The sequence below is a fragment of the Lathyrus oleraceus genome, chromosome 2 (assembly GCF_024323335.1).
Source record: "Lathyrus oleraceus cultivar Zhongwan6 chromosome 2, CAAS_Psat_ZW6_1.0, whole genome shotgun sequence".
NCBI classification, from domain to species: domain Eukaryota; kingdom Viridiplantae; phylum Streptophyta; class Magnoliopsida; order Fabales; family Fabaceae; genus Lathyrus; species Lathyrus oleraceus.
Genome location: NC_066580.1, coordinates 149,276,808 through 149,291,655, shown reverse-complemented (window position 1 = coordinate 149,291,655; position 14,848 = coordinate 149,276,808). Strand labels below are relative to the sequence as shown.

General features: G+C 36.9%; 1 protein-coding gene and 1 non-coding gene across 2 annotated transcripts; both read right to left on the bottom strand.

Moving 5' to 3' along the window:
- Nucleotides 1-543: 543 nt before the first annotated feature.
- LOC127118602 (uncharacterized) lies at nucleotides 544-1,555 on the bottom strand. The gene is made up of 2 exons (XM_051048824.1): nucleotides 894-1,555; nucleotides 544-696 (listed from the first exon to the last, which is right to left on the bottom strand). Exons 1-2 carry the CDS (start codon nucleotides 1,408-1,410, stop codon nucleotides 668-670), a joined length of 546 nt encoding a protein of 181 aa, XP_050904781.1. The 5' UTR covers nucleotides 1,411-1,555; the 3' UTR covers nucleotides 544-667.
- Nucleotides 1,556-8,504: 6,949 nt separating this feature from the next.
- On the bottom strand, nucleotides 8,505-8,611 carry LOC127125149 (small nucleolar RNA R71). The gene has a single exon (XR_007804607.1). It is a non-coding gene; the product is annotated as a small nucleolar RNA R71 (small nucleolar RNA).
- Nucleotides 8,612-14,848: the final 6,237 nt, after the last annotated feature.

Here is a 14,848-nt window from a genome sequence, read left to right as displayed (position 1 = left end):
TCCGGAACTGAATTCTAACACCACGTTTCCTTTGCCTTCAACGGGAGCGAAGTGATCATCTCCCATGTAGAGGACAGAACCATCTTCCACTGGAACAAAAGTCTTGAACCAGAAACGATCCTTGCAAACATGTGTAGTGGCGCCAGAATCAATCCACCATGCGGTAGCATAATCCTGCACATAAAATGCTTCAGAATTTAGTGAAACAGAATGTTTAATTAAACTATTCAAATCACGAATTGATTTCTGACCTTGGTTTTCGGATTGGTCCTTAGACCCCTTTCCTGAACCACTTGCATTCGCGTTATCGTGCTTTTTAACGAAGCGACAATCCCTCTTGAAGTGGCCTGTTTTACCACACTTCCAGCATTCTAATTTCGGTTTCTTGTTAGCACCGAAACTGCCCTTATTGTCCTTGAAAGCACGCTTCTTTCCTTTGGTTTTGTTGTTAGCGTTCCTACCACCCTCTTCGATCATATTAACCGAGGGTCCAGCAATTTCTTTGCCTTTTCCTTTGTTATCCTCCTGTGCTCTTAGAGATTCTTCTATGCGCAAGTGACTTCCAAGTTGGATCAAAGACAGTTCGTCTTTTCCATGTTTCAGATTGTGTTTGAAATCTTTCCACGAAGGAGGCAACTTGTCTATGATGCTTGAGACAGATATTGTTTCATCCATATTTAATCCGTGTAGTGTGAACTGTCCAAGGATTCGGAGGAGTTCATTGAATTGTTCCATGACAGACCTTGATTCAACCATTTTGTAGTTGTTGAAATCAGTCACCAGAAACTTTTTACTGGATGAGTCCTCTGCCATGTACTTGGATTCGAGACAATCCCACAATTCCTTTGCAGATTCTATGTTTTGGTAAATATCAAATAAGGGATCAGACATACCGTTAAGAATGTGCCCTCTGCATATGTAGTCGTCGTTCTCCCACTTTGATCTGCGTCTCAGATTTTCAACTGTGTCATCTTCCCGAATTTCTGGAATCGGTGTAGATAGGACATGCACCACCTTCAACGTTGTCAACATGAAATGCATCTTCTTCTGCCAACGCCTGAAATCTTGTCCTTGAAACTTGTCCAATTTTCCGAAATTTCTGGTCATCTCCTTGACGGTGTTTCCTCCAGCCATGATTATCAGATGAATACTTTGTTTGTTTGTTAGATAATTAATTGATAATCCTGGATAATCTTCGAAGAATCGTGTTCGTTCACTTTCCGAACAAAGTATTTCGACCCTATTTATGCCTGGGTTCACGAAATCTTTGTGGGGATAATTCTTGAAGAAAGAATGTTTCTGGCAAAAGAAAGATTCTGGAACGTAGAATGGTTTTTGTGTGTGTAACCCTAAACCGAGGCCAGATTTCCCCCTTTTATAGGAGAACGAAAACTGAAAACGAAAAGTCATACCTTTTCAAGAAAACGGTAATAACGGTTGGGAAGGTTCAAACGTTCAAAAGTCATACCTTTTCAAGAAAAACGGTAATAACGGTTGGGAAGGTTCAAACGTTCAAAAGTCATACCTTTTCAAGAAAAACGGTAATAACGGCTTCGCCCCTTGGAACCCAGTTTTCAATTACTTGCAGTCAATTACACGTTGGCTCTACGAGCGTGCACTCCGCACTACTCCTAACTCGTTTCCAAGCTTTAACGCATAATTGCATCGGCCTAGAGTAAATCTCATTACTTCTAAAATCATGGGTGATACTAAAATCACCAACAGATAGTTGTGTGAATGAGGTGGGGTTTGGTAGTTCTATTCATACGACGTAAAATTCTCATATGTAAGAGGTTGAAGGTTGTTGAGCGGGGTTGAAATAATTAAAGTTAGGACGAGGGATTAGTGTGTAGTTTATGGATGTACAAAGATATGGTTGTTGTTGAGTTTGATATGTGTAGTGTATTGGTTGTTCGGGTGTTTGATAGGCGAAATTTATTTGTTGTTGTTGTGTTTGGAATGTGTAGTTAGTTTGTTCGGATGAGATATATTTTGTTTTTTGTTGGAATTGATGGTTATATGATGGTTGTTGTTATGTTGGTTGATTATATTGGTATGATTGTTGGTAAATATTAGATGTGGATGACTCCGTATATGGTTAGTTGAACGTGTTTTGAGTATGAAGGTTAGAGAATGTTGGTCGTGGTGAAGTTGACATATGTGATGTAGAACCAGATAGATGGGATCAATGAGAAGTTGGCTAGTTGATGCGTATGTATATGGAAGTGATATAAACCAAGGCATATACTCTTGGCTTGGCTTAATTTATCCCTCAAATGCATACCTAATCAAGCATTATTTGTGCTGGTTTCTCCACTCGTGTTCTTCTTCTTTGAATAATTCGATATAACTATAATTTCATGATGTTTGCATATTCATTTCATGATGTTCTTTGAGGAATTTAGGGGAGTTGAGTATATCTTGTTGGTACCTCAAATTGCAATTTCACCCTATCGAAATGGTGCATTTCAACGATCAAAAAGCATATGATATATGTTGTTGCATTCCAAATCAAACTATCGTCATTGTCTAGTGGTGAGAAGTCAAGATATGACCGTCATATAAACTGTTACAGTATAATTATAATATGTTAGTGTAACAAATATAATTTTAATAATTACAGAAAAATAGTCAAGACAAAGATATTACGTTTTCTGGAAGCAGGTGATTAATTATATTATGATAACCAACAAGATAATAGTGAGGGTTATTGGTGTAGTTCTTCTTGGTACACCCACCTATAAAAAAAAGAAAAAAAAGTAAGCACTTTGGAAAAAACAAAATATTATATAATATAGTAAAAATAAGAAATAAAAATTAATCTTGAAAAACAAGGATGAATTGACATTATTGGATTGATTGATATTATAAATGACATTCGGGTAAACCCCAAAGCTTATAGAAAAACAACACATCCTCCCATTTCTTCAGCTTTGGTGTCAACAACGGTACATATCTCCCTAATTAGGAATGCCTAAAACACACAATCCTCAACTATACTCACCGCATTTATTACTAGACATGTTGAGCATTAATGATAGTATTGTGAGAAGTATGTTGTAAATCCTCCTATAAATTATTATTTCATCAACAATTGAATTCAGATAATACACTCTCTTTTAATATTTGTTTTAACCATGCGATCTTTACGGTTCTATCTTTTGTTTGATTTTGTAGTGGTTCACAGTCCAAAAAGACATGATTAAGAAATATATGAAATTAGAATAAGGAAAATTGATAATACTACCTTCTTACACACCCTATTTATGGGCGGACAACTATTGAACAATAATTTTTATTTTCATTTTATTATACTTTTTAATTTTCTTCAAGTTTTTATTTAATTAAATCTACATAATTACTAAATACTTAATATTAATAAAATACAACAATACTAAAATATATTACAAAATTAAAATAATGATAAAGAGTAATTTTCTTATTTTACATTATTTTATAATTTTAATTGATTTTTAATTAATTTGTATTAATTATTATATTTAAATATGAATTAAAAACATTTAAGTATACTAAGAAAAATGAAACAAATGTGCTCCATTGCAGATGGCGGTGATGAGTTATCATGAGGGGGAATCATACACTTTGGGTCAAACACTCACCTAAAGATTAAAGACTCACCCAAACAAGTGAGAGGGACATCATATATTCATCCAAAATCTTAAGGTAATAGGTGTATGGATTCTCTCACTTATAAAGTTTTCAACCTTTACTTTTCAAAGTAATGTGGGACTTAGAAATCACAATTGTTTTTCAACACAACTCACAATTATTTCTCAACAATTCGTTACGGGCCCCTTAAAGAGACTAACATCATTCGCCATCTTAGCTGAATGTAGTGTTTTTCAAATTAAAAAATTCTAAAAGGTGACATATTGGAAAATATTGTTTCAAAAGGTGGTGTATGCCTATGGATTTGAAAATATCAACATGGTGGCAATCTGGTCAAAAATCTTTTTTATTTATTTAAAATATGCACAAGCATCTATTGGAGGAATTGGAGCAAAACGTTGTGTAGCGGTAAATTCATGACCAACAAGTTATGGATAAACTTGACGTCAATAAAACTCGATTCGTCACCGCGCTTTAATTGTTTCCAAAGAAAAAGGGAAAAAGTACAAACAAAACCCAAAGATAAGAAATTTTCAAATAAAAAATAATAAAATGTCATAGATTACAAGTAAGGGGGTTGGTTACATAGAGATAAGATATTAGCATCCAAAATGTCCTAGGTATTCCTAGTGAGCCCTTTTTGTGTGCAAGTGATTTTGTCTAAATGATTTTTGATAAAATATGGAATGGGGGGATGAGGAAAGAATTAATTAATTATATTTTTGTGTTTGAAAAAATCTTCGATCTTGTGCCTACATACCAACATAAAAACGAGGGATCAAAACCTCGTAGTTTGTGGTAAAAATTTCAAATAAGTTGGTGAGTTGATTTTAACAAAAGTTTAATAAGAGGGCACAAAAGGCCAAAGCTTTAAACAAGGTTGTTAGTTCTTTTTATCTTTTTAAAATTAAAGTCAATATGGTTAAATTCATTCACAAATTTGATTAAGAAAAGATTTTTAAAATTAATTGACATAAGGCAAAAGTTTCTAATCATTAAAACATGTACAAGTTAGAAAACACAAGCAAATAAGTTTTTTGAAAAGAGGGAGAAATTTTGAAATTTAAGAAGTGGGAGGAGATGAAGGGACTATCATAGACAAGAATTTAAATGTTAAGGGTTGAAAAGATCTGACCAATGGGAAACAATCCAACAAACAATAATGTCATATAGAAACTCATTTTCTTTTTGGACTTTTAGCAGGTAACAAGCATAAGCAAAATCCAAGCAAACAAAATGAAGGTCATAGCATCAAATAAAGATGGCCAGAATATTCAAGTAAGCAACTCCAATAGCTAGCAATCTTCAATTTCTTCCAATGCATCAGATGAAATATTCCTTGATCAACTCAGAACAATCATCAAACATCAATAAAAATAACAGTATAACAAGTAAGCTCAAAGTCAAAGTCAATCAAGGTCTTGCATCAGATGAAAGGTACAGACAAGGATACCTCAGTCTCAGATAGTCGCATTGGCCAAGTCCTCAAAGCATAGGGAGGTTGCCTATTCTAAGTCCAAAAGTTCATATCAAGTCCAACAGTCCACCAAGATATTTTTTTTGAGTTTTTGTTGTTACTCATGTGTTTTAAGGTCCTAAGACCACAAACAAAAACAAAATAAACAAACAATATATACAAACATAGGATATGGCTCAAGTGAGCAAAGTGAAAAGAACTGAAACATAAACAAGTTGAATAAAAAATGTAAATGGAAGATGAATGGTAAAGGTACTGAAATTTAAACTGCATTAAGTAAATAACTTAAAATAAAGCAACATTAATACACAGTTAGTCAAATGTTAGTCAAATGTTAGTGATGAGTTTTAATTTTGTTAAGTCATTCTTTGGAGAACACTCAACCATTCACTCACAAGTATGAATCCTTGAACCAAGACATCATCCATGAGAAGGGCTCCAACTTGTATAATTCAACAAGTATGTCACTACCTCTCATGAAAGGAAAAAAGGTCACGTTTCCAGACAATGCCATGAAGAATGAGAGACTTACAATCTCACTTACTAGAATACTATGCCTTCTTGATCAAATTTAGCTCTATGTTAAGAAATCGTAATTGGACTTATATAGAAGTCACAACTATCTGAAGTCGGGAAATAAAAATATAGGTGTTAATACATGTTAGAGATTTGGTACAATGAACCAAACTCCTAAAATATACCACACACTAAAAGAAATGAGGGGGAGATCTATCTTAGTCTGGCTCATGTTGATTCATCTGACACAAGGTCATTGATGAATCAACTAGTCATTAGACATGAATAGATTTCATTGGTCAATGATGGATTGAGGAAGAATATGGATGAAGATAAAGAGGGAAGGGTAAATAGAATCCAAATTGATACAGGAGGAAATTCATCTGATCAATACTATCCATTCATTTTGGAAGATGAAATATACATTTCATCAATCCCCTAAATCCAATAGTATTGGTCAAACAAAAGTCAAATCAACCATGATCAAGGCCAAACAGAAAGTCCAACTGATAACATGAAATGATATAACATTCTAGGACTCAATTTAATTAAATTATATTATTATTTACTTCAATTTATTTCATTTTATTCGATATTACTCGGTATTTTCTTTCTATTTATCCCAGGTAGTTTATTTGAAGCACAAGTGAAAAAGGAAGAAAAGGAGGTGAAAAAGGGAATGAAAAGAAGCAAATATCAAAAGCCAAAGCCCAACCCAAAAAGCACAGGCGCTGCACCTGTGACGAGCGTCACACAGGCTGTGACGAGCGTCACGCTTTGCCCACTTGTGTTACGAGCGTAACACATGGTGTGACGGACGTCACACCATTCTCCTATATTTTTGGCTTCAGAGACGTTGAGGCCTATTTGCACGCCTGACCATTTGCCACGTGAAGACCTTTGACGCGGAATACCTTTGGAAACAGTTACAACAAGTGACCAATATAAATAGTAACCTTACGGAAAACCCTAAAGGTTCCACGTTTTTGCTTCTTCGCCGTTTTCTCTTTCTGCACTTTTTCTCTTCCAGCAGCATAAGCATATTTTACAGCATTATTTTTACAACTTTCATATTATTTCCTTTGCAATTTCTATTTTCTTTTCCCAGCAATTACTTAATTTTTCGCACAGTAGTTTCTACACCGGAAACTATTGTGTACCTTTCACTAGATCTAACCTTACGTTAGACCCTAGATTTTTATTCCTTCAATTTTATTTTCCTGTCCGATTGAAGAATTCAAGAACAAATCCAACCGGTCTGTGATGGAGTGTTCAAGACTGCTATTTAATTACTCAGGTTCTTTAATTATAGTTTGAATATATATATATGCTTTGTTTTACTGTTTATTTTGTTATCTGCCTGAGATGAAATTATTTATGCATGCTGATTGTTTAGATCTGTTTAGCATGTCTGGCTAATTTATTTAGGTATCGGTATGTAAAGTAAGCGGAATGAAGGAATCAAAACTAAGTTGGTTTAATTAAGTTTAAAATAAAATCACTCTTTTTACGGTCTCAATTTACAGGTTTAATAACAAAGTTTTTGTACGAAAGTAAAAGACATAAAGAAGTTAAATTCAATAGAACGAGAGTTTGAGTTTTTAACTGGACATAGTAAATTGAGCATTAATTCTAAATCAGGGCGAGAGCAATTTTTAGAGTTAATTAAATTCTAATCTTTTCCAAAAAGTATTTTTAAAGGTTAAATGTGAGGACGAGAGTTAAGCATTTAAGTTTAATCATATAATCTAAGTCAACAGAGCGAGAGTTTGAGACAAGGGTGTTTAAACGATTAGTGTTTTCTTAAAAAGAGTTTCTACGGGTTCTATTGTTTTCAAAAAGTGGTTTTTGACTTAACTAATAAGTGACAGTTACGTTAATATAAAATCATAGTTTATTCAACAGAGCGAGAGTTTGAGATAAGACTTTTAAACAATAGTGTCAACTGAAAAGATTTATTTTAAAACCCAGAAACCAACGAAGAATTGATTCCCTAATTACGACGAACTACATACCGATATCCGCTTAATTAATATTTAATTTAGATCTTATTTTTAGTTTTAACTTTTCCCCAAACAATCAAAGTATTATCCGCCTTAGCTTTACGAAGTAACCTTAGAAAACGGTATATCGATTCATAAGTCCCTGTGGGATCGATATCTTTTAAAACTACGCGATAGAACTGTGCACTTGCAGTTTGTACCCCAAATTCGACTCATAAAGTCGCGATCAAGTTTTTGGCGCCGTTGCCGGGGACTTTTATTTAGTCGATATCGTAACTCTTCTGTTACGCTGTAGAGACTAAGGCTTTTTTTTTCTTTTCTTTCTTTCGTTGATTTGTATGCCACACACTCGCTCACAAGGCGAGCCGTTCTACTTACGAATCAACGATATTGAACTATATCTCCGAGTCTTACGATGAATTCGGGAATATCGTGATGCAAACAATCTCCCTCCTGTCGAACTTCCTGATTTCAAAAATATTTTCCCTTCGATACCCGAGATGGCAGAACCAGCTCGTGCTCTTCGAGATTACGCCGCTCCATCGCAAGATGAGCCGCATTCGAGTATTGCTCCACCCGCAATCGAAGCAAACAACTTTAAACTTAAACCTTCACTGTTGCAGGCAGTGCAACAGAACCAATTCTCTGGAAATCCTACCGAGGATCCAAACCTTCATTTATCCGTATTTGTCCAATACGCTGATACTGTTAAAGCTAATGGTGTCACTTCAGAGGCTATTCGACTTCGTCTTTTTCCTTTCTCATTAAGAGATAGCGCTAGAAGATGGCTTCAATCTCTTTCTTCCAACTCAGTCACCACATGGAACGAGTTGAAGAAAGTCTTTCTTGCCCGATATTTTCCGCCAAGCAAAACAGCTATGTTAAGAGCCCAGATAAATGGATTTAAACAGAAAGATAACGAGTCTCTTTTCGAAGCATGGGAAAGATACAAAGACATGATGAGACTTTGTCCACACCATGGTTTAGAAGACTGGTTAGTAATTCATACCTTCTATAATGGTCTCTTGTACAACACGAGGTTAACAATAGATGCCGCCGCAGGTGGTGCACTAATGAACAAACCATATGCTGACGCTTACCAACTTATCGAAAGCATGGCTCAAAACCACTATCAGTGGGGAAGCGAACGAACAATGGTGGAAAAACCTCAAACGAAAACTGGCATGTACGAGATAAGTAACCTTGATCATGTTAATGCAAAAGTGGATGCTCTGGTCCAGAAAATTGAAAGTTTAAATGTATCACCTCCAGCCACCGTGGTTGCCATAACTCAGAATTGCGAAGTCTATGGAATCCAAGGTCACACTCCTGCAGATTGTCAACTCCTAACAGGAATCCAAGCGGAGCAAGTAAACTATGCTCAAGGAAGCCCCTACTCGCATACCTATAACTCAAATTGGAAGAATCGTCCCAATTTTTCATATAAGAGTAATAATGCTTTATACGCACCTGGACAATCTCCAAATCAAGCCCCATCTATACCTCCAGGATATCAAAAGCCGATCCCATCTACACCTAACAATAACGCCCCTAGGAAATCCAACTTGGAAATCATGATGGAAAACTTTATACCCTCTCAACAGCAAACCAATAAAGATTTCTTAAACCAGAATGTACACACTGGCGAACAAATTAAACAACTAGCGAGTAAAGTAGATGCCCTGGCTACCCATAACAAAATGTTGGAAACGCAAATATCACAAGTAGCTCAACAACAAGCGCCTACTGCTGCCCCAACTGGTACATTTCCTGGCCAACCCCAACCTAACCCGAGAAGCCACTCTCACGCAATTATACTGAGAAGTGGAACGGAAGTGGAAGGACCGTCTGACCCAAGGATAGAAAACCAAAACTCTAAAAAGTCAACTGAGGAAGAAAATAAACCTAAGGAAAAGGAAGAGAGTAATAAGGAAACCGTAGAAAAGAAGGAACCTTATGTACCTCCACCACCTTATAAACCACCTATCCCTTACCCTCAAAGGCTTATTAAAACCAAAGATATGGGCCAATTCAAAAAATTTGTTGACCTACTAAAACAATTAAACGTCACAATTCCGTTTACAGAAGCTATTACGCAGATGCCCTCATATGCCAAGTTCTTGAAAGAAATTCTTTCTAATAAAAGGAAACTTGAAGATAGCGAAACCGTTACACTCACCGCTGAATGTAGCGCTATAATCCAGAATATGCCTCCTAAACTTAAAGACCCAGGTAGTTTCTCTATACCCTGTCACATAGGAAAATTTGTCATTGACAAAGCCTTATGCGATTTAGGAGCCGGTATTAGTGTTATGCCTTTATCCATATGCAAGAGACTTGAAATGGGAGAATTAAGACCAACTAAAATGTCTGTGCAACTAGCGGATCGTTCCGTTAGATATCCTGTAGGAATTCTTGAAAATGTTCCAGTGCACATAGGTCAATTCTACATTCCAACTGATTTTTTATAATTATGGATATTAGAGAAGACGAAGTTACACCCATTATACTGGGAAGACCGTTCTTAGCAACTGCCGGTGCAATCATAGACGTAAAACGAGGACGACTCACTTTCGAAGTAGGAGAAGAGAAAATTGAGTTCATTCTTTCCCAATTTTTGAAAGCACCTGCAATAGAAGATACATGTTACTTCATGGATATCATCGATGAATGCATAAAAGAAACAGAGTTAGAAAAAGACAAATCATCTGACTATCTTGTAGAAGACAAACTTAACCAATGTTTAGAAATAACACCGGACCCTACGCAATGCCTTAAGAAACCAACCCTAGACCTGAAAACACTTCCCAAAAATCTGAGATATGAATTCCTAGACTTAGAACTTGAACGACCAGTGATAGTTAATGCTGACCTAGGAAGACTCGAATTAGAAAAACTCCTACATATCTTAAGAAAATATCCAACCGCACTAGGATACAACATCACCGATCTTAAAGGAATAAGTCCTTCTATCTGTATGCACCGCATCATGCTAGAAGAAGACTGTAAAACTTCTAGGGAACACCAGAGGAGACTAAACCCGATCCTGAGTGAGGTAGTGAAGAAGGAAATAACCAAGTTATTAGAGGCAGGTATCGTATATCCTATATCTGATAGCCAATGGGTCAGTCCTGTACACGTAGTACCAAAGAAAGGAGGTATAACAGTTATTAAAAATGAAAAAGGAGAAACTATAACCAAACGAATCGAATCGGGATGGAGAATGTGCATTGACTATAGGAAACTAAACAAAGCAACCCGAAAAGATCATTTCCCTTTACCATTCATTGACCAGATGTTAGAACGATTAGCAAAACATTCTCATTTCTGCTATCTAGACGGTTACTCAGGTTTCTTTCAAATACCAATTCATCCTGATGACCAAGAAAAGACAACATTCACATGTCCTTTCGGTACCTTCGCTTATAGACGAATGCCGTTTGGCTTGTGTAATGCTCCTGCAACCTTGTAAAGATGCATGATGGCAATATTCGCCGATTTTCTCGAAAACATCATGGAAGTATTTATGGATGACTTTTCCGTATGCGGACAAAGCTTTGAAGAATGCCTTGAAAACCTAGAAAGAGTTCTAGAGCGATGTGTAAAAGTAAACCTAGTACTTAATTGGGAAAAATGCCACTTTATGGTACAAGAAGGAATTGTTTTAGGACACATCATCTCGAACAGAGGAATTGAAGTAGACAAAGCCAAAATAGAGGTAATCGAAAACCTTCAACCTCCGAAAACTGTGAGAGAAGTACGAAGCTTCTTAGGACATGCCGGTTTTTACCGACGATTCATTAAAGACTTCTCTAAAATAACTAAACCTTTGACCGGGCTATTGATGAAGGATGTTGAATTCATATTCGACAATAAATGTTTAGAAGCATTTCAAACGCTTAAACAAGCACTGATCTCCGCACCCATAATGCAGACACCAGATTGGAACGAACCATTCGAAATAATGTGTGATGCCAGTGATTACGCTGTAGGTGCTGTTTTAGGACAACGAAAGGATAAAAAGCTTCACGTTATATATTACGCAAGTAGAACTCTGGATGAAGCACAAATGAATTACGCCACAACCGAGAAAGAACTTCTAGCAGTAGTGTTTGCGCTAGATAAATTTCGTTCTTACTTGGTCGGAGCCAAAATAATCATCTACACTGACCACGCTGCTATCAAATACCTCTTAACAAAAAAGGATGCTAAACCTAGACTCCTAAGGTGGATCCTGTTGCTACAAGAGTTCGATTTGGAAATCAAAGACAAGAAAGGAACTGAAAACGTAGTAGCAGATCACCTCTCTAGACTTGAGAACCTTGAACCGGAAAGAACATCAATTAACGATGATTTCTCGTACGATAAGCTTATAGCTACTTTGGAAGAAAATAACGCTGATAAACAGGTAGAAACCACCTTAGCTATATCTGTTACACCGTGGTACGCTGACCTCGTCAATTATCTAGCTGCCAGAATAGTTCCACCTACTTTATCCTACCAGCAGAAGAAACGATTCTTCTATGACATAAAACACTATTACTGGGATGACCCCTTACTTTTTAAAAGAGGCCCCGACGGTATTTTCCGTCGGTGTATACCCGAGGAAGAGGTAGAAAATATAATCCAACACTGTCACTCCGCTCCTTATGGTGGACATGCAAGTACATCCAAGACCTGCTCTAAAATCCTACAAGCCGGTTTTTATTGGCCAAATATATGGAAGGATGTACATGCAGCTATTAAGAAATGTGACAGATGTCAACGCACAGGAAACATATCTAGACGTGACGAGATGCCACAAAAGGGCGTTTTGGAAGTAGAGATTTTCGACGTGTGGGGAATAGACTTCATGGGACCTTTTCCATCCTCTTTCAGTAACAAATACATACTCGTGGCAGTTGACTACGCATCAAAATGAATTGAAGCTATAGCCTCTCCAACTAACGACACACGAGTAGTAACTAGACTCTTTAAGAATATAATATTTCCAAGGTTTGGTGTCCCAAGAATAGTAGTCAGTGATGGTGGATCGCATTTCATATCCAAGGTACTCGAAAAACTACTGCTTAAGTATGGCGTAAGACATAGAGTAGCGACACCCTACCACCCTCAAACCAGTGGGCAAGTGGAAGTGTCTAACAGAGAGATTAAACAGATACTAGAGAAAACAGTCGCCACTTCAAGGAAAGACTGGTCATTGAAATTACCAGAAGCTTTATGGGCTTACCGAACTGCCTACAAAACTCCCATAGGGACAACTCCATTTAAGCTCATTTATGGAAAATCCTGCCACCTCCCGGTAGAATTAGAACATAAAGCCTATTGGGCTATTAAAAATCTAAATTTAAACTATAAGGCCGCCGGCGAAAAGAGAATCCTTGATATAAGCGAGTTAGAGGAACTCAGAAGAGACGCTTACGAAAATGCCAGAATCTACAAAGAAAGAACAAAACAATGGCACGACAAGCGCATATCAAGGAAAATCTTCAAACAAGGCGATACAGTCCTTTTATTTAACTCTAGGCTAAAGTTATTCTCGGGAAAACTACGATCTAGATGGTCAGGTCCTTTTCAAATCACCAATGTTTTTCCCAGTGGAGCAGTAGAAATCAAAGGCAAATCTATGGAACCATTTACCGTAAATGGGCAACGTCTAAAACATTATCACTATGCAGAAAACAATGAAGATTCGCAAGTCTTACACTTAGACGAAATGCCTCCAGAACTTATATATTATAATTGATAGTTTTTATGTCGAGCTTGCGACATTAAACAAAGCGCTTAGTGGGAGACAACCCACCAATATTTATATGTTCATTTCTTCCTTAATTATTCTTTTAAATTTTATTTAGTATTCTTTCTTAATTTATTTTAATTTATTAAAAACCCTTTTTCTTCTTCTTTCGGCATTTGGCCAAATCCTGACTAAAACTCTTGTTTTTCTTTTCTCTAGCTAACACTAACCTGATGGGACAAATTGATCGTATGGGTATCAAATTCAGAGGGAAAGCTCAGAAACAAAAGTTTGAGGAACTAGCCACGAGAGAGATGCTACCTAGCCTGTATGCTGATGACTGGGCAATGACCTCCCTTGGACTAAGACAAAGTGTCCTGTATTTGTTGAATCAGATTGGGTGGGAAACCTCTCCTATCCGTAGACATTTCGTCACTTACCGGAGACTAACACTAGAATTCCTTAGTTCCCTGATCTACCTACCCAGCCATGGAAAAGGAATAAGCAGAGGTTTCATCCAGTTCAGAATGTTTAACATGGAGTACCAATTTAATATTCAAGACTTTACCAACCTTTTAGGTTTCCCTACCTCCTTTGATACATTTACAGTGAGCCAAGAAGAACTTTTTGAATATAGAGAACTTGAACACTTTTGGGGAAGCTTGACTGGAAATGACGATCCCGAGGAACATGAGTTTCTCTCCGGAAACATACATAACCCGGCCTTTCGTTATTTCCATAAGATCCTGACCCACACCTTATTTGGGAAGAAGCCAAACAGTACCACAGTTTCACGTGATGAACTCTTCATCATACTTTGTGCCTCCCAGAACCGTCCAGTAAACGGTGCAACTTTTATGCTAGCAAATTTAGACCACCTTATCCAAGATGAACGAGCACCAATTCGAATAGGCGGTTTGATAACCATGATTGGTAATGCTATCGGATTACGTCAGCCTATGCTTGACTTAAGCCCTTTTTGTGGCATTACTATTATGAGTATACCCTTCCTCTTCAACACTATGTTTATAGCAAACCTAGGGTCTGACGAGTTTGAGCTTATAATTAATAACCAAGTTCTTTTCCTATTCACCATGCCCGACCCTAGGACTAGTGTTCATAACCGCAATAACTGGCTCTACAATCTGAACGAAACCCCCTCTCCTGCTAGATCCACTGAATCCATCCAGGACTATGAGATTTGTGATGACCAGATTCCTTATGCTGAATCTGACCCTCAGACACCATCTGGTTATTATGATATTGATCCTCCTCCTCAACCTGTTCAGACCGAAGAATCGGCAATACCCGACCTTAGACATCATATGCCCGGAACTGATTATAACACTGCCATTGAAGCTTTGATGTCAGAACAAGACGCCCTCAGAGAAGAGTTCGCTAACATGAGACAAGAATTTCTGGGATACATGAACGGTATGACAAATCAGTTTCACGAGTTGCTAAACCGTGTTAACTCCTTTGCTC

Bases quoted from the DNA above. Each gene is read 5' to 3' on its own strand.
- LOC127118602 (XM_051048824.1), bottom strand. From the start codon at position 1,410: ATGACTTTTCGTTTTCAGTTTTCGTTCTCCTATAAAAGGGGGAAATCT. The intron at 697-893 runs GTATGTCTGATC...ATCCTTGGACAG, and splicing joins CAGAGGGCACATTCTTAACG to TTCACACTACACGGATTAAA.